General features: G+C 36.9%; 1 protein-coding gene across 1 annotated transcript; it reads left to right on the forward strand.

Annotated features, from left to right (window-relative positions):
- The first annotated feature begins 85 nt into the window (after positions 1-85).
- LOC128681860 (protein suppressor of forked) lies at positions 86-22,325 on the forward strand. Its single transcript, XM_053766126.2, has 19 exons — positions 86-404; positions 671-862; positions 1,764-1,796; positions 5,403-5,500; positions 6,446-6,599; positions 6,927-7,020; positions 7,586-7,725; positions 8,385-8,576; positions 9,188-9,325; positions 14,106-14,248; positions 14,632-14,789; positions 15,174-15,258; positions 16,240-16,321; positions 16,848-16,955; positions 17,860-17,948; positions 18,332-18,432; positions 19,453-19,584; positions 20,418-20,524; positions 21,417-22,325. Exons 1-19 carry the CDS (start codon positions 372-374, stop codon positions 21,519-21,521), a joined length of 2,184 nt encoding a protein of 727 aa, XP_053622101.1. The 5' UTR covers positions 86-371; the 3' UTR covers positions 21,522-22,325.
- Positions 22,326-22,911: the final 586 nt, after the last annotated feature.

Here is a 22,911-nt window from a genome sequence, read left to right on the forward strand (position 1 = left end):
ATCGATTTCAATTTTTTTTTACAAATCGGTTTTCATTCATTTATGTCATTCAATTCATTCAACACACTGCAATGCAACACGTCTTGCTTTCTGGCTGTTTGTATTGTACTTGTATGTACAAGCCTAACCTATGTAGGTACCTAATTTGTTTGTAGTTTTGCTTGCATAGATTAGATAGGTATGTAGGTTAGTTTGTTGGCTTGTGTAATTTTTCATCATCTTACAATCCGATGTTGATGAATATATTTATTACAAAATCGAACCCAATGCGTGCTCTGTTTGAAAGTTAAGTTTTCATGCCTATCCTATTCCATGTAAAGTGTAAACCGTAAACTAACCTCTAAAGTAACGTCAAAAAGCCGCAAGCAAGAATGGCCACCGTTGTTGAAGAAAATGCTGAAATCGTAAGTTTTACTATTTATTACATACATTTTAACTAATGTATTACAATAACTCAATAGTCTATAAATTCTTCTGCCCATGTATGACTTTTTGCATCGCTAAAGTCTCGAAATACGAGATACTACCTACTTATGGCGTTTTCTGGCGTCTAAACTTATATTTTCTGACGGCCGGATTTTTGCAGACCATGGACTCCGACGCTTAACCCCTCAAAAAAAAACCGCGAAAACGCTCATATGTGAGAGAAAAATCCTTCAATATTTTTCAGGATTGGGGAAACGAGCGCCTCAGTCGTGCCCAGAGGGCAGTAGAAGCTAACGTTTACGATGTGGACTCTTGGTCTCTGCTCATCCGAGAAGCTCAAACGCGTCCCATCAATGATGTGCGGTCTATGTACGAGAGTCTCATTGCTGCTTTCCCCACTACGGGCCGGTATTGGAAGATCTACATAGAGCAGGAGGTTAGTACAAACTGATTATTTTAAATTAATTTCATCTATACTAATATTATAAAGAGTTTGTGAGGTTGTATGTTTGATGCGGGATCTCTGAAACTACTGAACCAATTACATTATCCAAGATTGCTATTAGGCCACCTATATTTTATCTTAAAATTCCCACCGGAGCAATGCCCCGGGCAACATCTAGTCTGAAATAAAATTATATTATTTTAATTACTGTATATTCAATGTAATTATTCGAATTAGTCCGACAGGGTCCATAAATCGACTTTTCTTTGTATGTCACCGTGTCTGCTTTGTGGATACAATAACTTATCAAGTGTGTTCTCTCTTGAACTACTCTGCATTGAGGCTCAAGGATGGGTTTAAACCACAACATAAACATACACATAAACAACAAGTCTGCTGGATTTAAATGTTAACCCAACTATGGTTAGGCATTTTGGGTGATGTACTTTTATGACTGCTACAAAAAAAAAATCAAAATTCTTTATTCAATTTAGGATGGGATATAGCTTATTGACATTAAAAAATTACTTAAACCAAGTCTACCACAGGCTAAATGGTCTGTGTCTACCACTGACTTCCAAAGCGCGGTGAAGAAGTGTGCATGCAATGTAATTATTGACCGCAGCCTTTTCTCCAAAGTCGGTCTTATAAATATCCTACTATTATTACAAATGTGAAAATTTGTGTGGATGTATGTTTGTAATTTTTTTATGCTAGTTTCCTCAACTTGTTTTCCTTTACCGGAAGCAAGCAGTAGTCTATGAAAATAACCGATGAGTTTCATTGACTAACAAACTCATATGCCGGGAATATTCGAACCTTTCTATGACAGATCTCTCTCAGTATATTTGTATTGAAAATATCTTATAATGTAAAAAAAAAATTGTTACAGATGAAAGCGAGAAATTTTGAAAAAGTAGAAAAGGTTAGTATGGTCAATCAGTAAGTCTAGATATTAAATAAATAAAATAAAAAGCTGTGATAATATAATAAAGTTTATCTTGTCTGTGAGACAAGGTGGTCAGATTCTATGAATCTATGTATTATTAGATGTAAGCAAATAAATGTGAAAGATACAAAATTATCTTTTTTTTCGGTTAGGGTGCTGTGTTCAGACATGTTGGAGGGGATTTTTTTAAAAAAGGTTCAATGGAGTTAAAAAAAATTAATTACAAAAAATTTTTTTTTAATTTAACATCTTCAAGAATTTTGTTTCGAACTGTTATAATAAAAAAATGTTGTTTGCGATTCTAATAATGAACCTTTTCATATCAAGGTCCCTTTTGACATGTGATAATCCCTGATAAATGATCCTTAAATATAGAAAATGTTATTCTTCATTGGCGTTTTTCATACATTCATACAAAGTTGTGCGAGAAACACATGGTTCAGTGGTAAATAGACTTTTTTTTACCGAAGACCTGTTTATACTCAACTGTTCATTGCTTGCATTGAGACCAACTCATAGGTCCATAACAACAGACTAACTGGTGAATATTTGCCATACATTTAGTCAAGAGTACTCCGAAGGAAGTATATTATTTTTCACCCTGGAAAATAACATTTTATGGGTAATGGACACGCGGGTGAAGTCGCTAATAAGCGCTAGTATATAATAAGTAAACGGTATTTGTGAGATTTCATATGTGAAAGAGGCTTGTGTTCATATTGATGTGGGACGCCACCTACGCTGGTACGGCCACGTCCATTACTGAATTAGCAGATTACGTAGGGAACAAATGTCTGACTTGGCTATGCCGCTTCCACCTTCCACCAGAAGGAGCAAACCCAAATAGTTCCGACTTGACATTGTCAAAAATGTTTTTGTTTTATTAAAAAAAGGAAGACCTGAAGTTGACGAAGTGAAGGGCGATCAAGGCGTGTGACTAAATGTAAGGAGATTGCATGTGGCCAAGATGAGAATTTTATGTCGGCTCCACTCTGTTGCCAAATTTTGGCGGATTCATTATACATTGCCGGTTTTTCATTGCGATAAATAAAAGCACTCATATCTCTCTTCGCTCAAAGCTCTCATAGAAATAACGCTATGTTAACACATTTGCGTCGGCGTGTGTCCGAGTTCGGCGACAGTGTGGAGCTGGTACTAAGAAGAACGAATGCAGTGACTTGAATGAATATGTGAGGGGAATACTGAAGTAGCACCGTTCTCAGAGAAATTAAAAACTATAGGTACCTATAGGCTTCGATGGTAAGAAGGAAGGGTACAAGATATGAAATTGAATGGAAAATGTTGAAGACTCGATAAAAGATGGATGGAGTCCGAATGTTAAAGATCGGTTAACATCAGACGGCGAGAAGTGGAGGCTGACATGCTGTATAGACACCATATAAATTGGGATAAGTGTATCTGAAAAAATGTGTCTGAAATATAGGATGCCAAAAACCGTGCAAAGTTGAGGAGAAACAGTAGGAAAACGGACCCTGGGGTTCGATGATGTGTGGTTAAGAATGTAGCAGAAATAATGCGTTAGACAAACGATATTTTAGTACGGGAATGAGACACCGTACCTAACTCTCTCATCTCTGCATGTTCGTGGTTGGAAAGCCGCGAAGGTAACGAAAAAAACACTGAAATTTGGAATGTTCGGCTGCTTATTTACCGGTCGTCTGCCTGACGCCAACCCTTCTTGGGAACGCTATTGTTACCACTCGGCTACCTAGGCTATATATTCCGTAGATACTGTACCTGTATACTGTTTTTGCCCGCGCCTTCGCCCGCGTGCATTTCTCTGCGAAAATTGAACAGATGATTTTCCCCTTTGTCTTTTGGACCCCCAAATGACCATAATTAACCCTATGACACTATACCTAACTATTAAATACTAAAGTCTTATTGATATAGTTGGTAATTACCAGCACCTACGTAGCTCCGTCACATAGATATAGCTTTATTTCCACATTGTCCCAGTGTTGCTCGCACAACTTTTGTATCGAAATTACCAGTTGAAAACAATATTTTGTAGTCAAACAATATTTTGCACTCAACAATAATTTGTAATTCTTTTAAACTGTGAAGACAATTACAACAGTAAATCGAGATTATATAATAATGTGCATTAGATTTGTTTGTGAACATCTATTCGAACGAGATTTTACTTTAGAAAAAGATAATTTTGAACAAGTTAAGAAAGGAATGGAAGATGTGCAACATCGAATTTCAAGGTATGTATTGCTGTCTTCTTGTAGAAGTGTTAGTAGATGTATGCGTGTTTCCGCCCTAAAATGATACCACTTTCTATGCTTTTGTGGATGTCGTACGAGGCGACTAAGGGACATAACCTTGGCATTTTGACAGATAAGCAGCAATAGCATTTCCCAAAAAGGGTTGACGTTAGTCAGGAGGCCGGGTATAAAATCAGAGCCGAATCTTCTAAATTTCTAATTTAAAAAATTCTGTAGGCAGTGATTTCTATTTTTGGGAGATTGTATTCCCGTTCAGAACACTGAGAAACATATATATAGTTATCAAGACAAAAATATGTCTAGACCATAAAATAATAATAAAATAAATAATAAAAAGCCTTTTATTGGTTAGTTTCTCACTCACATACATTACAAGATTATATTTCATACATATTACAAAATCTTTAAAAAAAAATATTATATAGTATTACTAACTAACAAAATCATTAATTATATAAGTATATTATTAGTGTAATTTTCAATTATGTATGTATTAATTAATACATTAATTAATTAAATCATTCCAATTATTCCATAATATTAAATTTATAAAAAAAGAATTTTTCTTTTTTTTTTATTTAGATGCTATAGAGTTTTATTTTTTAGCTATTTTTTCCCTTTTGAATGAGAACCCCTCTCTAGGGTAAAGGCTTGCTCCATTTCCAACCAGCTTTTCCTATCTTTCGCCTTAATACACCAATTTTCGCCTACTATTCGTTTTATGTCGTCGATCCATCTTCCTTGTGGTTTTCCCCTTCTTCTCTTTCCTGTAGGTCCTTTCCACATTACTACCCGCTTCGTCCACCTTGCGTCTGACGTTCTGGCCAGGTGTCCGGCCCATTTCCATTTGAATTTTATATACCATAGACAGACAGAAAAATATAGACACATGATATATTCAATGTCGCTCACGAAGCGAAACACTAGAAAATACACGGGACAGAGTGCTTGTAACTTTAGGCTTTTACAACGACAGCCTACCAATCGGGTAGGCGTAACATTTGTATCAAATAGTTCCATCTCATGTGGCTACGTTCACTTATGTGTAAAACGCATTTCTCTTGTAAGAGCGAAACGAAAGTTATGACGAAGTCCGCAGCTTTCTCTGTCTAACCCTGTTTTAAAAGTTAAAGCGTACTTTAAGCTAAAGTATGTTTTGTCTCTTTCTGTCAATGTCAAGTATTATAAATCGTGATAGCGACAAAACATATTTTAGCATATATAGTATGTTTGAATGTTTTATGATTATCGGGATTGATATTTTATTTTGAAACTACATATAGCTAATTTATTTGAATGAATAAATAAATATTACTTGTTTGGTCAGCTGTTTCAGCGCTGTTTAATGAAGATACTGAACATCGAGCTGTGGAGGCTGTATCTTAATTATGTGAAGGAGACGAAGTGTATGCTGCCGACATACAAGTAAATTCAAAATTATTTATCTACTAGCTTTTACCCGCGGCTTCGCACGCGTGTTTTAGTCGCGTTCTAAAAGGAATCGAAGTAAAATTTCAGTTATTCTTTTATCGTGTATTCTAAGACGTGAAATTTATTTATTGCTATGATTCAAATTCGTATTTTTTGTCATCTTTAGTTCAATTCCCCGTTTACCGCTACGATTACGTGTCTCGTTCTGAAACTTTTCCTGTCCCGTTTCCTGCAAATTGTCCCATGTCGTTTCCCGCGCATTTTTAACGCATAATTAATGCATTATTATTTTTAACTACAAATTTAAATAAATTTCACATCTACCTTCAAAAATTACGAAGTTTCATACGAACTTGCAAGCCCTATTTCACCCCTATAGGGATGTAATTTTCAAAATCTAATTAATGCATTTTTATTTTTTACCAATTACAAACTTATATTAAAGATTTCATTTGTTCAAAATGACGAAATTCATACAAACTGACAACCCCTATTTTACCCCCTTGGGGATGGAATCTCGAAATATCCTTTCTTAGTGGTCGTCTCCTAATCTCATTCGCAGTGAGACGCAGCTAACCAATCACAGTGCGCCATTGTGACGCAACGACAAATACGCCGCAATGTGATTGGTTCGCTGTGTAATAACTTGTGTATAGTAGAACTTTAAGTGGGCTATGTTTGTTCGTGCATCACGTAAAAACTACGTGATTGAATTTTAATTGTGATTTTCACAGTTGTATAGCGGATGGTCTAACTTAAAATCCGGTATAGGTTTTATCGCGATACGATGCTTAGAATCCGATATATTGACAATAATAAATTGTGAGTGGCCGTGCGATATAAACGCGGGCGAAGCATCGGGTACAAAAACTAGCTTAAAGTAAAATAAAGACACGATATTATTTTACTTTTTTATTTTTATTTATTGTTCAATTTTAGAGAGAAAATGGCCCAAGCATATGACTTTGCACTAGACAAGATTGGCCTGGACATCCACGCATACCCTATCTGGAACGACTACGTCACGTTCCTCAAGAGCGTGGACGCTGTTGGTAGCTATGCTGAGAACCAGAAGATCTCTGCTGTGAGGAAGGTGAGATTATCTTACCAAACGCCACGGACAAAAATAAATAAATATATTAAGACAAATCACACACAGATTGAGTTAGCCCCAAAGTAAGTTCGAGACTTGTGTTATGGGATACTAACACAACTATACTATATTTTATAAAAAAAAACATATATAGATAAACATCCAAGACCTGGCCACACACATTCACTGTCTGTGTTCGCCCAAACTAAACATGTATACAAAATTTCAGCTCAATCGGTTGAAGATATCTGCTTCAAAATGGAGTTGCAAGATTCCAACCGAACGAAGCTTGTAAAATAGCAACTCATATTTATTTTTATCTTTCAGGTGTATCAAAGAGCAGTGATTACCCCCATAATAGGTATAGAAACTCTATGGAAAGATTATATAGCCTTTGAACAAAGCATCAACAATATTATTGGTATGTAAAATACGCATTTTTACTTTTTTCTATCATCATTACACATTGAAATAGAATAGATTACTAAGTCAGAGAATTGTAAAAATTATTCACAACCAATATTGAATATACGTGTTCAAAATGATAATTTATATAATAAATTGAAACATTGTAACTTTTTTTATTAACAACATAGTATTTAACTAAGTAAATAATTAAGTCGCGTAATTAAAAAAAATTATAAACATTATCGTAATCCTAGCTAATATTATAAATGCGAAAGTAAGTATGTTTGTTTGTTACCACTTCAGGCTTTACCTGCTCAACCAATCTTCTTAAAATTTTGCATATACCTATATAGTTTGAAGTACGGAGAAGGACTTACTTAGTACTGCGTACTTTTTGTCCTGAAATTCAAATGGGAGCGAAGCCCCGGGGCGCAGCTAGTAAGGCGCAAAATAAATTTTGAAACTAACAGTTTTTTTTTGTATTTTGTTATATACTATAAAGTTATTTCAAACAAAAAATAAATAAACGCAGACAGATTTACAAAGCGAACAAATAATCACGCTACATTACTCCCCAGCGGAAAGAATGGCGATGGAAAGATCTAGAGAATACATGAACGCGCGTCGTGTCGCGAAAGAATTGGAGACGGTTACAAGAGGCTTGAACAGAAACATGCCGGCCACGCCACCTACCGTCGACAGGGAGGAAATGAAGCAGGTATAATAACAATAACAGTTACTTTAATGCCAGTTCCACACTGTCGCCGAACTCAGACACATGCCAACTTTCAGATTTTTTACTTTTAATACGGATATATTGTAACCGTGGCCATTGCAACCCCTGCTGCCTCTGTCTACCCCGTAAGGGAAATCGAAATCAAGTCGCTTCAGGCCTAAATGGGTAATATAACTAGGTGTACTCTGATTCCTAACTAGACGGTGTCGACCACGTGCCCCTCCGCAGAAAATTTTTAATAGAAAAAAAATCAGGGCCCAATCTCAGTCTATGGTTATGGCTACATTTTAATTTTTAGGTCATCATCATCATATCGCGCGTGTTCTTGCTAACACTGGTGTCAGATTTTATTCAAGTCACCTAAAGGCATCTGACATCACTTTTACGACTACTTACCTCCATCCAGTGGCAGGTAGTCGCATTCACACAAGGGAACTAACCTGTCAACCAGTGTGCAGGTTTCCTCACGAAGGAAAACCCTTCACCGGAAGCAAGTGGTGCTCTATGAGAACTACTATATATCACTAAGATTGATATACAAACTCATATGGCACGAGTATGATACGAACCTGAGACCCTTCTATCCACAGGCAGGCGTCTTTACCATTACACCACCACGGTTCAATTTATTTTATTTTTAGGTGGAGCTGTGGAAGAAATACATAGCTTGGGAGCGCTCGAATCCCCTCCGTTCTGAAGACACAGCGCTAGTCGCAAGAAGAGTGATGTTCGCCATAGAACAGTGTCTGTTGTGTCTTTCTCACCATCCCGACGTGTGGCACCAGGCGGCCATGTTCCTGGACCATTCTGCTAAGCTGTTGCAGGAAAAAGGAGTGAGTTTAATTAGCCCAAATCTAGAATTAATTGTCACTTTCATGCACTATTGTCACTTCCGTGGCATATTTTCATTTCCGTGGATATTTGTCTTGTGGTAAATGCACACTTTAATATAAATACTTATGCGGACCTCAAGCTTTAGAGATACCCCCTCCGTTCTGAAGACAGTCGCCAGACGACTGATGTTAGTCAATATAGCAGTGTTTGTTCATCTTCCTGGACCAATCTGTTAAACTGCTGCAGGAAAAAGAAGTTAATTATCCTAAAAATCTGTAATGGATTGTCACTTTCATGGACCGTTGTCACTCGCCATAGAAGTGGACTTTCCACTCAAGTCACTTGGACTTGCCAGTCTTTGGAGGGCCAAGATCGGTATGTTATCTTTCTTCTGCCGGCTAATATTTTTCAAGTGCGAAAGTAAACTTGCGTGTTACCTATTTATCTACTCAACTAAATATTGTTGAAATTTCTCATATGTTTCTCATATGAAGAATATAGGCTATCATTATATTTCATTCCAGGAAATACACGCGGGCGAAGCCGCAGGTAAAAGCTAGTTTCCTTATAAAATAAAGGAGTTGTGTTCATGAGAAACAATTTGTCGTAGGATTCGAACGCGGCGCGACTGTTTTCGGACGAAGCGGCCGCTGTGTACGAGCGAGCGACCAGCGGTCCTCTCAAACAATCAACTCTTTTACATTTTGCTCATGCTGACTTCGAAGAAAGCAGATTGCATTATAATAAGGTAAATAATAAATAAATTTGTATATAATATAATAATAAGGTGAGTCAATAAACTAGTTGTTCGCCGAGAACTTTGTCCTCGCTATCACAATATTTTTTTGTGAATGTTTCAGAAACGATATAACAGATTTTGATGCCCCGCGAACTTAAAAATTCTATTGACAGATCGTTATACGTTTTAAATTTCATCGAAATCAGATCAACGGATCGAAAGTTATCGCGTTACAAACAAACGAACAAACAAACATACATACAAAAAAAAATATTTGCCCCACGTTGATTTGTAATAAGTATAATATATATGATTTTCGTAGGACATAAAACACGAAACTGCATCGACACGTTCTCTTTTTTTACACGATGCGTACACGCGATATAAAGTATATATTTACAATTACCTACGGGTACAGTCAACAGCACGTCAACCTACCCAAATTCATTGCAAGCTCGCCGCTATTACCGCGCCATAGAGGTTCGTGTAGGGTAACTTGATGTGTTGTTGACTGTATCAAAATTAAATCATTTATTCAGAAATTAGGCCTTCACAGACTGTACAGACGCAGGTCATATTTGCGATATAATAAACGATACAATACTGATTATATGAAATTGGCCATAAACAACCATACATGTTACATCGAACATTAAATTAAGGAATAATACGGGTATAAATACAGATTTAAAAGGAGACATACAGTCTCGTAATGAACAGGCTAGCCTTCCAATTAAATGGCTGATTTAACCAGATGGCTGCGACATATACAGGTTTACTGGTATCTAACGCATAACCTTCCAAAGGCGCATAAGGTAGGTTACACAGAGATTAACACCTTTTGTTCTACGACTTTTGTCTAAACGTAATAAATACAAAAAAAAATCCTTTTTTTAGTTTTAATGTCGTTTCTATAAAACGTTAACTCTATATTCGATTCCGCTACATAACTATTTACATAAGAAAGAAAGAAAGAAAGAAAGAAAGAAAAATCGTTTATTTGGTTACATGGTTAACAGTTTTACAGACACATGTTTAATTTACCGGGCATGAACCAAAACGGCCTTCGCTCAGCATGTGTCGTGAGCCGCTTGACGGCCACGACGCTGATCTTCCGCGAATACCAATCAATAATAAAAAATAAAAAATAAAAAAATAATAAAGTAATAAAAAATAAAATATAGACTCCACAATACTTATACATTTAAATCTTTATACCGGTAACAATATACATAACACAACTTATACACAACTACACAACTTATAACTATACTAGACTTAAATTTAAAACAAATCACCTTTTACTCGTAATATCGCAAAATACAGTTAATGCTGCAACTAGTTATTAATTTGCAAATGCAGAATATGCTCCCTTAGCTTGTTCTTAAAACATTTTACAGTTAGAGAGTTTCTAATGGGAGGAGGAATGTTATTCCAACACTTGGTTGCAGCGTATCTAAAACTGCCACGGAAAGCAGCGGTCCTGTGTCTTGGAAAAATAAGGCAATTTCGGTTTCTAGCACGGGCAGAGAAAACCAATTTATGAAATAAATAGGATGGGCACCTGTTCTGAATAATGCCAAACAGAAGAACCGCAAAGTGAAGCGTGCGCCTGGAGTTCATGTTCAGGAGTTCGTTTCTGTTCAGATAGGGGGATATGTGTGTACGACGAGGGATGGTAAAACAAAATCTCGCACATGAATTTTGCACACGTTGGATTAACTTTTTAGTTCGAGCTAGTAAACAGTTTCCAATAACAACATCCGCATAATTCAGCTTAGACAGTACAAGAGCCTCACATAGGTAAATTCGCGTCTCCTTATTTAAATATTCTCGTATTTGATATAATACCTTAATCCTATAGTAACATGTTTTTACAACTTCAATTACATATTTTTCAAATTGAAGTTTGCTATCCATAACTACTCCTAGATTTCTACATTCATCTACTTGTTCGATGTGTACACCCTTTATATTTAAGCTATGGTTATGAATGTGAGTGTTGCTTAGTTGAGTTCTAGTGCCAAGTACGAGAAACTTAGTTTTATTGGGATTCAGTACTAAACCATTTGCATCTGACCATTCGGCTACCGTGTCCAAGTCCTTATTTACTTGCTGAATTGCAAAGCGAGCTTCAGCAGGCTTAAAACACTTATAAATTTGTAAGTCGTCTGCATACAAATGATGTTCACTATTTCTTATAAGATCTGGTAAGTCTGCTGTATACAAAATAAAGAGTATAGGCCCCAGAATAGACCCCTGTGGAACGCCCCTAACCACAGAAGTATACTCAGATGATAGCTTAGTGCCATCATTCCTTGTAACCTCAACTTTTTGATATCGATCAGAAAGGTAGCTACTAAACCATTTTATAGTAGGGCCATCAAAACCATAGAAAACAAGCTTAGCTAGAAGCAACGTGTTGTTTATTGTGTCAAAAGCGCGGGAGTAATCAAGTAATACAAGAATGGAAGCCTCACCCACGTCCCTGCCTGCCAATATGTCGTCAACCACATTGAGAAGTGCCGTTGCTGTGCTTCTACCAGCTCGAAATCCACTCTGTTTAGATGGCAGTATATTATTCGCAATTAGATATTTTACCATTTGGATACAGACAACTTTTTCCAATACTTTTGACAGATACGGTAAAATACTAATTGGTCTAAGATCTTTCAATTCTTTAGGGTTGCTTACCTTAGGCAATGGTCTAACTATAGCATTTTTCCATAAATTTGGAAATTCACCTAGCTCAATGGACATATTTACTAAAGCTGTTATAACGGAAAGTGTACGTGGTAAAGTAAGTAAAATCATATCTGAGGATATTTCATCGGAACCCTGAGCTTTAGTGGTAATTTGCTTTATGATTCTAAATACGGTCTCTTCATCTACTGGTTCAAGGCTAAAAACAGCTTGTCCAAATCTATTGAAACAGAAGTGCATTAGATGAGACATGTCATTGGATGAATTCCCCGGAACATTAAGAAAATACTTGTTGATGACATCAGGATCACAGATACCATCGGGCAAGTCAGATAACTGTTTTTTGAAATTTACGGTATGATTTATATTTTTCCAAAGCTTACGCGAGTCTTTTATGTTACGATTTATTTTATAACGAAAGTATGCAGTTTTTTCGTTGTGTAATGCTACATTAACCAATTTCTTAAACTCTTTGTACGCCTCTTTATCTTTATCAGAATTTGTATTACGATATTTAGTGTAAGCTTCATCTCTAAATCGCATCATGGTCTTGATGGTATCTGTAATCCAGGGATAACTTTGCTGCTTGACATAAGACACTTTGAGAGGAGCATGACGGTCAAATAAATTATGTATTTGTTCAATAAAAGCTAAAACAGAACCATTTACGTTGTCACAAATACAATCCTCCCAATTAATTGAATTAACATCACGATTGAACTCATCGATATTTATATCCTTAAGAGGTCTATATTTTATCCTTTTATTATTGGTATTGATTTAGGTAGTTTTATATTAAGTTTAAAGGAAATAAAGGCATGGTGGCTTAATTCGGCTATATAGTCGACGACAAGGCCTGTGACCTTAACACTACTACAAACAACATCTATTAAGGTTGCCGAATGGTCAGTGAAATGTGTAGCATCCTTAACATATTGTTCAAGACCCATATAGTCAAAGAAGTTTACAAGCTTAATAGTATCACAATCATTTGGTTTGAAAAGGTCAATGTTAAAATCACCAACCAAAACCACATGATCAAATGATGAGAAATGAGACACGGACTCTGTAATTGCATCAATAAATGTATCAACGCTTATCCATTGTGGTCTATATGCAGTTCCGAAAGCAATATTAACCCCATTTACTTTTACACTTAGCCACATTTGATCAACGTGTAGAGTTGGCGGATGATCCAACGTTTGTACTCGCAATCCGCGCCTAACATAGAACCCAACTCCTCCACCGCGACCACGCGGGGCACTCAATGAGCGCGGCATGTGTCGCAGCCTGTACCCGGGCACTGAGGGTGCACGAGCATCCTCTCCCTCGAACAGCCACGTCTCGTTTATAGCCATTATGTCCACCGCGTGCCGATTCATAGCTACTCTGAACTCATCATGTCGTCGGCAATTTCCTAGAGACCCCGGGTTCAATAAGCCTAAGGTTAACTGTTTATGTCGAATGAATCTAATTGTAAAAGAAAATGAAATCTCTATATAATAACAACTCATATACATTTTCCAAATTGTTAAATGGCGCCATTCCATTTTGTATATAGGAGTAACAAATTGTGTAATATTTAGTAATGAAATAAATATTAAAAAATAGGGAGTCTTAATCTTTATGAAGTTAAATAATATAACAAACGCACAGTAAGAGCAGAATGAAATAGACGACATCAGTATCATCTTATGTAATAGTAAACTGTTAATTAAACTGTGTGGTACATTCTGATGGCGCCAATTAAGACTAAATACGAGTATAACTGTATCAAACAATCCATTTGGAAAATCACATAAATATGTTTCCGACAAATTGTACAATTCCAATTCAATACAGTTTATTGTATCACCTTTATAATGTTTAAACAGAAAATAAATAACAGCAAATATCTGATAATGCAACAAAAGTGAATGTCTACAGATCACATAGAATTAAGATGTGTAGAATCGCAAATTAGATTGTATTTTATATAATCGCAAATTATATAGTAGAATAAAAGTTCCTTGTTTTGATGTACCCAAGTAGTCTTTAGGAGGTTTTGCGTTTGATACCAGTAACCCTGTAACATCTTTATTCTCAGGTGCATCAAGTATACACTCGATATCTAGACATGGATGAAATTGACCCCACGCTGGCGTACGTCCAATACATGAAGTTTGCGCGACGAGCCGAAGGTATCAAGTCTGCTAGGACTGTGTTCAAACGGGCCAGGGAGGATCCCAGGTGAGCTATTGGGCAGGATGGACACTTGACAGGGTAAGATAGACTTTTACAGGGTAGGATGGACATTTGACAGGGTGGGATAGACATCTGTCAGGGTGGCATAGACATTTATCAGGGTAGGATAGATATTTGACAGGGTGGGATTGACATTTATCAGGGTAGGATAGAATAAAACCCATATAAATAATATTTCTTTTATTTTAAAACTTTCACACAGAAAATAATCGAGTTCTAGCTTCCAGTAAGTTCTGCCATCTTCCTTTTTTCATTCTTCCGTCCCTTTCATCCCTACATCCCTCTCGCTCACTCTCTGCGTTCCATTTCTTACGTACATTTATGCAAATAAAAGTGAATATATCATATATAATTTTTGTTTTGACCAGGTCCCGCTACCACGTGTTCGTTGCAGCCGCCCTGATGGAGTACTACTGTTCCAAAGACAAGAACATTGCGTTCAGAATCTTCGAATTGGGCCTGAAGAAATTCTCACACATACCAGAATATGTACTGTGTTATATCGACTATCTGTCGCATTTGAATGGTATGCAAATAGAATTAAGTTGCACACATAGTTATAAGTAACAAGCTTATTTACGCGGCTTTGCCCGCGTGAATTTCCCACGGGAACAGTAATTATTCCGGTATGAGAGGTACCCTAAGTCCTTCCAAACATCAAACTACATATATGCAAGAATTAATAATCCTAACTGATATTATAAATGCGAAAATGAGTTAGTCTGGTTGTTACCTCTTCACGCTTTACCTACTTAACCAATCTTCTTGAAATTGGCATACATACAGTTTGAAGTACGGAGAAGGACATAGGGTAACTTTCATCCCGGAAAAATACCTGCTTCCATGGAGAATCACGCGGGCGAAGCCGCGGGCAAAAGCTACTAATCAATTAATCAACATTCTTCATCAGAGGATAACAACACAAGAGTACTGTTCGAGCGAGTGCTATCTTCAGGAAGTCTCAAGCCGGAAAGTTCTGTGGACATTTGGAATAGGTAAAATAATAATTTATCACTTCTTCTTCTTCTTAGCATGTCAACTCGGCTAAATTTGTGAGTAGCAATACGACACTTTATCATTTGACGACGACCTCGGCGGCGCAGTGGTAAAGTGCTTGCCTCTGAACCGAGAGGTCCCGGGTTCGATCCCCGGTCGGTCCCATAACACAAGTCTCGAACTTACTTTGGGGCTAGCTTAATCTGTGTGATTTTTCCTAATATTTTAATTTATTTATTTATCATTTCTCATTATTAGGGACCGGGTTATATGCAACATAAAAAGTTTGTTATACGCATGCAAATATGCACGGAATCTGGTAGAATATGCAATAATGAATAAGTTTTAAGGAAAAAAAAAAAGAAAACCAAGATTTTTTTTTTCAAATTCAATAGGATTACGTTTTCGTATATTTTGACGACCTCGGTAGCGCAATGGTAAAGTTCTTGCCACTGAACCGAGAGGTCCCGGGTTCGATACCCGGTCGGATCATGATGGAAAACGATCTTTTTCTGATTGGCCCGGGTCTTGGATGTTTATCTATATATGTATTTGTTATAAAATATAGTATCGTTGAGTTAGTATCCCATAACACAAGTTTCGAACTTACTTTGGGGCTAGCTCAATCTGTGTGGTTTGTCCTAATATATTTATTTATTTATTATTATTTATATATAGATTATTCATCCTACTAATATTATAAAAGCGAAAGTTCCATAGCATCATTCGAACGTTGCTTAGAGCAGACGTGTGTTTCGTTTTCACTGTGGTATTCTTATCCGGTGCAGTCAATATACGTTTTTGTTACAATTACAATTAAGTTTCTTACTCTTTCACGCAAAATCTACTGGACATATGATTATGAAATCTGGTACACGGGTAGAATATAACCTGGAATAGCACATAGGGTGCTTTTTATCCCGAAATTCCCACGGGAGCGAAGCCCCGTTATTCGTACTCATATTTTTATATGTATACAGGTTCCTGGAGTTCGAGTCCAATATCGGAGACCTTGTCTCTATCGTGAAGGTGGAAAAACGCAGACAAGCGGTGCTCGAGAAGGTACGTCACTTTAAATGTTTCCGCGTGTGTTTCCATTATCAGTTGTATTCGGGGATGTGACGCCGCGAAGTCTGGGGATTAAAAATGAATCGATAACTGATGGCAACGACTGGCGAGGGATAGAAGTGGTTGGAAACAGTAAGTTTAACTTTTGACACAGCAGTGAGACCTCATTAAAAAAAAATTGTCTCTGTAGATCACAGGCGGTGATGACGTCATTACTACGTGAAAAAAAAATCTCCAAGCTGAATTTCAAGATATCATTATGTTCCTTGTGCTTCCGCCCTAGAATAGGACCACTCTATATAAACCCGTGGATGTCGTACAAGGCGCTAAGGGACACATAGCCTTGGCAGTCGATAGAGAACAATAACATTCCCAAGGAGCGATGACGTCAGGCAGGCGGCCGGTTGTAAAATCACATTAAAATCTTTATACTGGCCCTAAATTAAGCGTCGTCACAGCCTTTAACACGTGAGAGTGATTATGTATTATATTTATTAAAATATATTGTTTTTTTTTTTAGATAAAAGAGTTTGAAGGCAAAGAAACAGCTCAATTGGTTGATAGATACAAATTCTTGGACCTGTATCCGTGCAGCATTGCCGAACTCAAGTCCATCGGATATACAGAAGTGAGTTATAATTTATCCTAATACTAGCTGCGCCCCGGGGCTCACTTCGCGTGGGAATGAACCCTATGTGTTAATCCAGGAGCTCAATTGTCACGAAATATAAGTACATTTCATTGATTTTTTCAAAATTTTTTGAAACGTTTAACACCGTTTCTGGATTTACCGAAAAATCACAATCGAAAATGTTAATTTTGCAATTTTTCTAAAGGTATTTGGAGAAAAATGATAAATTGAACTTCGATTGCTCAAGAATGTAGCCCCAGGTTATATTCTACCCGTGTACCGAAAATAAAATAAAACCAAAGGTATAATAATCCTCTAATGTTATAAAATATAAATGCCGAAGTTTGTGAGGATGTGTATGTTAGAAAAGTAATCGATGAAATAAAACATCAGCCGAGATTGCACAAGATTATTATATTTTGTTGAGAGTGAAAAACGTATTTTGTATTCAGCTTAGACGGAAGGAGCCAGACGTCAAGATGACATTTTTTTATTTTTATTTTAGATTGCGACCGTATAGTCCAACAGTGTATATGTATGTTTGTTAATCTTTCACGCAAAATCTACTGGACGGATTGATATGAAATTTGGTACACGGGTAGAATATAACCTGCAATAACACGTAGGGTTTATATAATACTTTTTATCCCGAAATTCCCACGGGAGCGAAACCCCGTGGCGCAGCTATAATAAAGGATTTTGTCACTAACATACTGAATGAAAAATCATTAAGATTTGATAACATTTAGGGGTAGAAAAACCACTTGAAAAACGTGTATGCGACTACTTGCCTACTACTATGGCATTGAGTAATCGTAACTGTCATGTTAGATGCCTTTAGGCGGCTTGTATAAAATCTGACGCTATATAACACACTTGATGAGATTTTCTATGCTTCCAGGTAGCGTGCATGTCGAATAAATCGTGGGCTTTGGGTGGCCCACTGTCGGGCATCTCTCCTGAACTTGCTGCTGTCATATTGGGACAGAAGTAAGTTTATTATTAACTAGATGTTGCCCAGGGCTTCGCTCCCGTGGGAATTTTGAGATAAAATATAGCAATCTTGGATAATGTACCTTTCTAATGGTGAAAGAATTTTTGAAATCGGTTCGGTAGTTTCGGAGATGGGATACTAACTCAACGATACTATATTTTATAACAAATACATATATAGATATACATCCAAGACCCGGGCCAATCAGAAAAAGATAATTTTCCATCATGACCCGACCGGGGATCGAACCCGGGACCTCTCGGTTCAGAGACAAGCAGTTTACCACTGCGCCACCGAGCTCGTCGTCGTCGTTCATTACTCCGTTGCGCTCCTCAGGGCGCAGCTAGTAATAATAATATATAATGTGTAATTATTGCAGAGACAACGACCCAAACAAGGACATAGCTCGCCCGGACACGAGCCAGATGATCCCGTACAAACCAAAGTCCAACCCTCTGCCCGGGGAACACCCCATACCAGGTATCAAAATCAAATCATTTATTCAGAAATTAGGCCTTCACAGGCACTTTTTCACGTCATATTCTAAATTAAATGACATTTACCAAAGCTACAAACTACTAGCATTTCGGAACGACCACTGCTGAAAAGAAATGCCGAAAGAAACTCATTCAGTGTTGGTCCCTATTATGCCAGAAGGGCTTACCATTTTTTAAATATAAATTTATGTATAATTTTTTATCAGTAATATAACAATGTAAGTACACAATAAAGTACATGGTCAAGTGCTGATATTACATTTTTATCCACCCTTCTTCTTCATAGTCGTATTCCTCATGGCTGAGAGTCGTGATCATTATTAGAATAGAATTAAACACAACGACCTTCTTGGCATTATTAATGGAGTGGTTTACTATTGCCTTCTCCATTTCACACACAAGTTAATAATCAACCAGTGTACAGGTTTCCTCAAGATGTTTTCCTTCACCGGAAGCAGGTGGTGGTCTATGAAAAGTACTATATATGAGTCAGATTGGTAGACAAACTCATGTGGCACGAGTAGAATTCGAACCTGGGACCCTTCGATTCACAGGCGGGCGTCTTAACCATTACACCACCGCAGCGTCCACCCTTACATATTATAAAACAAAGTCCTCAGCTCACCTGTATGAATGCGATAAACACGGGATTTGGTTTTCAACAATGGTGTGATTCGTTGTGTGTAATTTATTATGTTTTTCTTCAAGCGAAGCCGGGACGGGCTGCTTGTACTAACTATAAAAGAGAAATTTTATTTATTTATAATTTTTTGGAAGTGAAATATTTTTTTCAGAAATAAAATCTTCACAGGCACTTTTTCACATCATATTTTAAATGAAATAATATTTATCATAGCTATAAAGTGCTATAAACTACTAGTGGTTTCGGAACGACCACTGCCGAGAAGAAATGCCAAAAGAAATAATTTCCTATTTCTAAGTTTTATAATTACACTGTTATATTGTGTAAAGAAATAAATAAAAAAACGTTAATGTCCTCCAGGAGGGACATTTCCTATGCCGCCGGCCGCCGCGCACGTATGTACTCTGATGCCGCCGCCCAGCTGCTACCGCGGGCCCTTCGTGGCCATCGATAGACTCATGTCTCTGTTCAACAGGATATCTCTGGATAAACGTGAGTTTTTTTATATGTGACATTCTTTAAGTGGAATTAATTCACCCCAGAAAGGACATAGCAACCGCCCTCGTGTCACCGCAAGGCCATCGTGGCTATCGATAGATTGCTGTCTCTGTTCAACAGGATATCGCTGGATTAACGTGAGTACTTGCACTAAGTACCACGGGAAGGACATAGACACAAAACAGGATGTTTCTGGACAAATGTGACTTATTTAAATGTGACGTCCATTTGGTGGCTGGACAAACGTGAGTACTTGCACTAATGTACTCCAGATAGGCTGCTTTTGATAGACAGTTTTTAGTTTAGTTGCTTTTGATAGACTGCTTGTCTATCAATAGCTACTAAAGACCCGCGGAATCTGTTCAACAGGATATCTCTGGATAAACGTGAGTACTTACACTAATGTACTCCAGGAACGACTGTTTTTTTTTTGCCCCGAAAACTTTGTTTTTTTTTTGACAACGTTAGTGTCGTAATCACATTTATTTTTTGGAGGGACAAACCTAACCGTTGATATGCTGATAAATTTATTCAATAGGGATATCTCTGGACAAAAATTTAAAGTTAGTTTTTTTATAATATTAACACGTCTTGTTATGATTTTAGGCAATCTCCTAAAAAGTTTTTTAGGTTTTTGATTTGATTTTAGTTCAGCAAAATTCAACAATAAGCACAGCGAAGATTGTTTACATGTTAGAATACATAAGAAAAAACTTAGTGCACTTCCTTCTAGCCTTGGATTTGTATTTTTGTCACCCATCGAACGTAACGTTCTCATTAAAAATGTTTTATTTTTTTAATAATACACCGTATTTTTTATATTGCAGCGCCGCAGCCTACACAAGAGAATGGCTGTGACACGAAACTGTTTGATTTGGCGCGCTCCGTGCACTGGATCGTGGACGATGAGGGCATCACCACTGTGTCCAATAAGGTGAGGTTTTGTGTAATTGCTTAACTGTAGATAATACACTAATCAACTTTTCTATGTGTACATTGTAGTACACTAGCCTACGTTTACATAATCTAGATTATCTGCACTTAACTACAATTTAAAATCTACACTTATCTTCACTATATAATGTTGCAGTCAAGACCGTTATTCGGTCAAAACTACTTCTAACCAACGAAATCTGTGGAAACTACTTTTGACTGAACAAGTTGGTCGATTTGTACATTTAACTGTGTTTCACAATATTGTTGTACAACTTTTAATTTTGTGATATGTATGCCTTGCATCGCCTTTTTGATTATGTAGTTGTTCTGTTTGCGTTTTGAATTGTGCATTTTAAAATATTATTGGAATAAAGAAACTTTTAATAAATATTTTTTTTAATCCTAACCAGTTTAAATTATTGTGACAGATTTCCTAGCAGTCAATTGTATTTTTGACTAAGGGCATTAGTCAAAAGTACTATTACCACTATTGACTAAAGATTTTCAGTCAAAACTACTTTTGTATTTTCTTTAGTCAAAAGTTGTGACTCATAATGTCGGTTAAAAATAGTTTTGGTATCAATATCTTTGGCTGCAATATCTACATTATCTACACTAAAAAATATAAACAGGAATTTTGTAAGTTTGTGTACATAAAGACGAATAACAAATTTATTAAAATAAAAATAAAATAAAATAAAAATCATTTATTTCAGTAAAAACCTATATAGTGTTAGTAACAGAGTGTCTATGTTAGTACATCTATATTAAAATTACGAGAGCACTTGGTGTCCTTAGCTAGGTGGATGCGAGTCCAGTGCTGCATGAGAGCGCAGTCCACGTCCAGCCTAGCAGCTACGGTCTTCATAAATATCATGTAATTTTAACAGAATCGAAGAAGAAAAGCGGGAGACGATTCCGACGACGACGATTTGGGAGTAGCGCCGCCGGTCAACGACATCTACCGGCAGCGGCAGCAGAAGAGGGTCAAATAGATATATATATCTTCGTGTCCCCGGGGTTGTGGGGCCGCGAAGCCAGGGATCGCCGTATAATAGAAACTTTAAAGTTTTGAAGATTTGTTATATGTAGCCGACCAAATCAAAAGGGACCTTACGGCGGCTGGCACTTAGGTCTTTATTGCCGTTGTTCGAATACAAAACAACGGCAATAATGGCGTAAGTGCCGGGCGCCATTAGGTCCCTTTTGATTTGGACGACCACAAATACCTATATTAAAGGAGTGAATTTCGAAATGCTATGACTACTCGAGTGTGTTGTACCAGTCAACTTTGACGTTAACTTTAACGTGCTTAGAAACACGCAATTACGCCATTTTGTCTAAACGTCAGTTAAAGTCAAAGTCAAAGTTGAGTGGTGCAACTCACCCTTAGAATAAAAATGTCCAACTGGTTGTACATCGATGTATTACAATGTAAGTAAATGCTATATAGGAGAAAACTCTTATTTGTTATTAAATGAGGATTTTAACATAGTGACACTATAAAATATCCACTGAGTATCAATGTAATTAGAACAGATGGATTTTACGACAGCCTGCCTGAAGGGATCCCTCTTTGGGAATGTTATTGTTGACTATTTGTCTTAGTTGCCGTCGCACGATAACCACGGATATAGTTTCTATACTAGTATTACTGTACGGGCGATTGTTATCGTAATATTCGTTTTACGATAACTATTTTATTGTAAATTGTACCACAATATTGTGATATGCAATGATGTTTTACTGAAAAATGTGTGACAATGATGAACTCAATTAAATATAAGGTTAAAATTGTACTTTTTGTTTTATTTACCACAATAGTATAGGTTTTTCTTTCTTATCGTGTGTGTGATTGCTAACACGGGTGTCAAATTTATTTCATACTAATCTCACATGACTTATATATACCTAAATCTAGTGAGAAGTAGTCGCATACTAAAAATAATCAATCAGTGTGCAGGTTTCCTCACGATTTTCTTTTATCCGAAGCAAGCGGTGGTGCATATGAAAACTACCAAACGTCACATTTTTGTGTCACGCGTTTTAACATCTCTGATCTCTTCATAGTCGTATTCCTCATGACTTAGGGTCGTGATCATTACATGGAATGATTTACAACTTTTACCATTGCCTTCTTCATAAGTTCAACCACCAATAATCAACCAGCGTGCAGGTTTCCTCACGATGTTTTCTTTCACCGGAAGCAAGTGGTGGTCTATGAACACTACTATATATGTCAGATTGGTATACAAACTCATTTGGCACGAGTAGGATTCGAACCTGGGACCTTTCGATCCACAGGCGGGCGTCTAAACCATTACACCGCTTGATCAGATTCCAACCACGCATCAAATTCCATTCAGCAACATCTCTGATAGATAA

The sequence above is a fragment of the Plodia interpunctella genome, chromosome 28 (genome assembly GCF_027563975.2).
Source record: "Plodia interpunctella isolate USDA-ARS_2022_Savannah chromosome 28, ilPloInte3.2, whole genome shotgun sequence".
NCBI classification, from domain to species: domain Eukaryota; kingdom Metazoa; phylum Arthropoda; class Insecta; order Lepidoptera; family Pyralidae; genus Plodia; species Plodia interpunctella.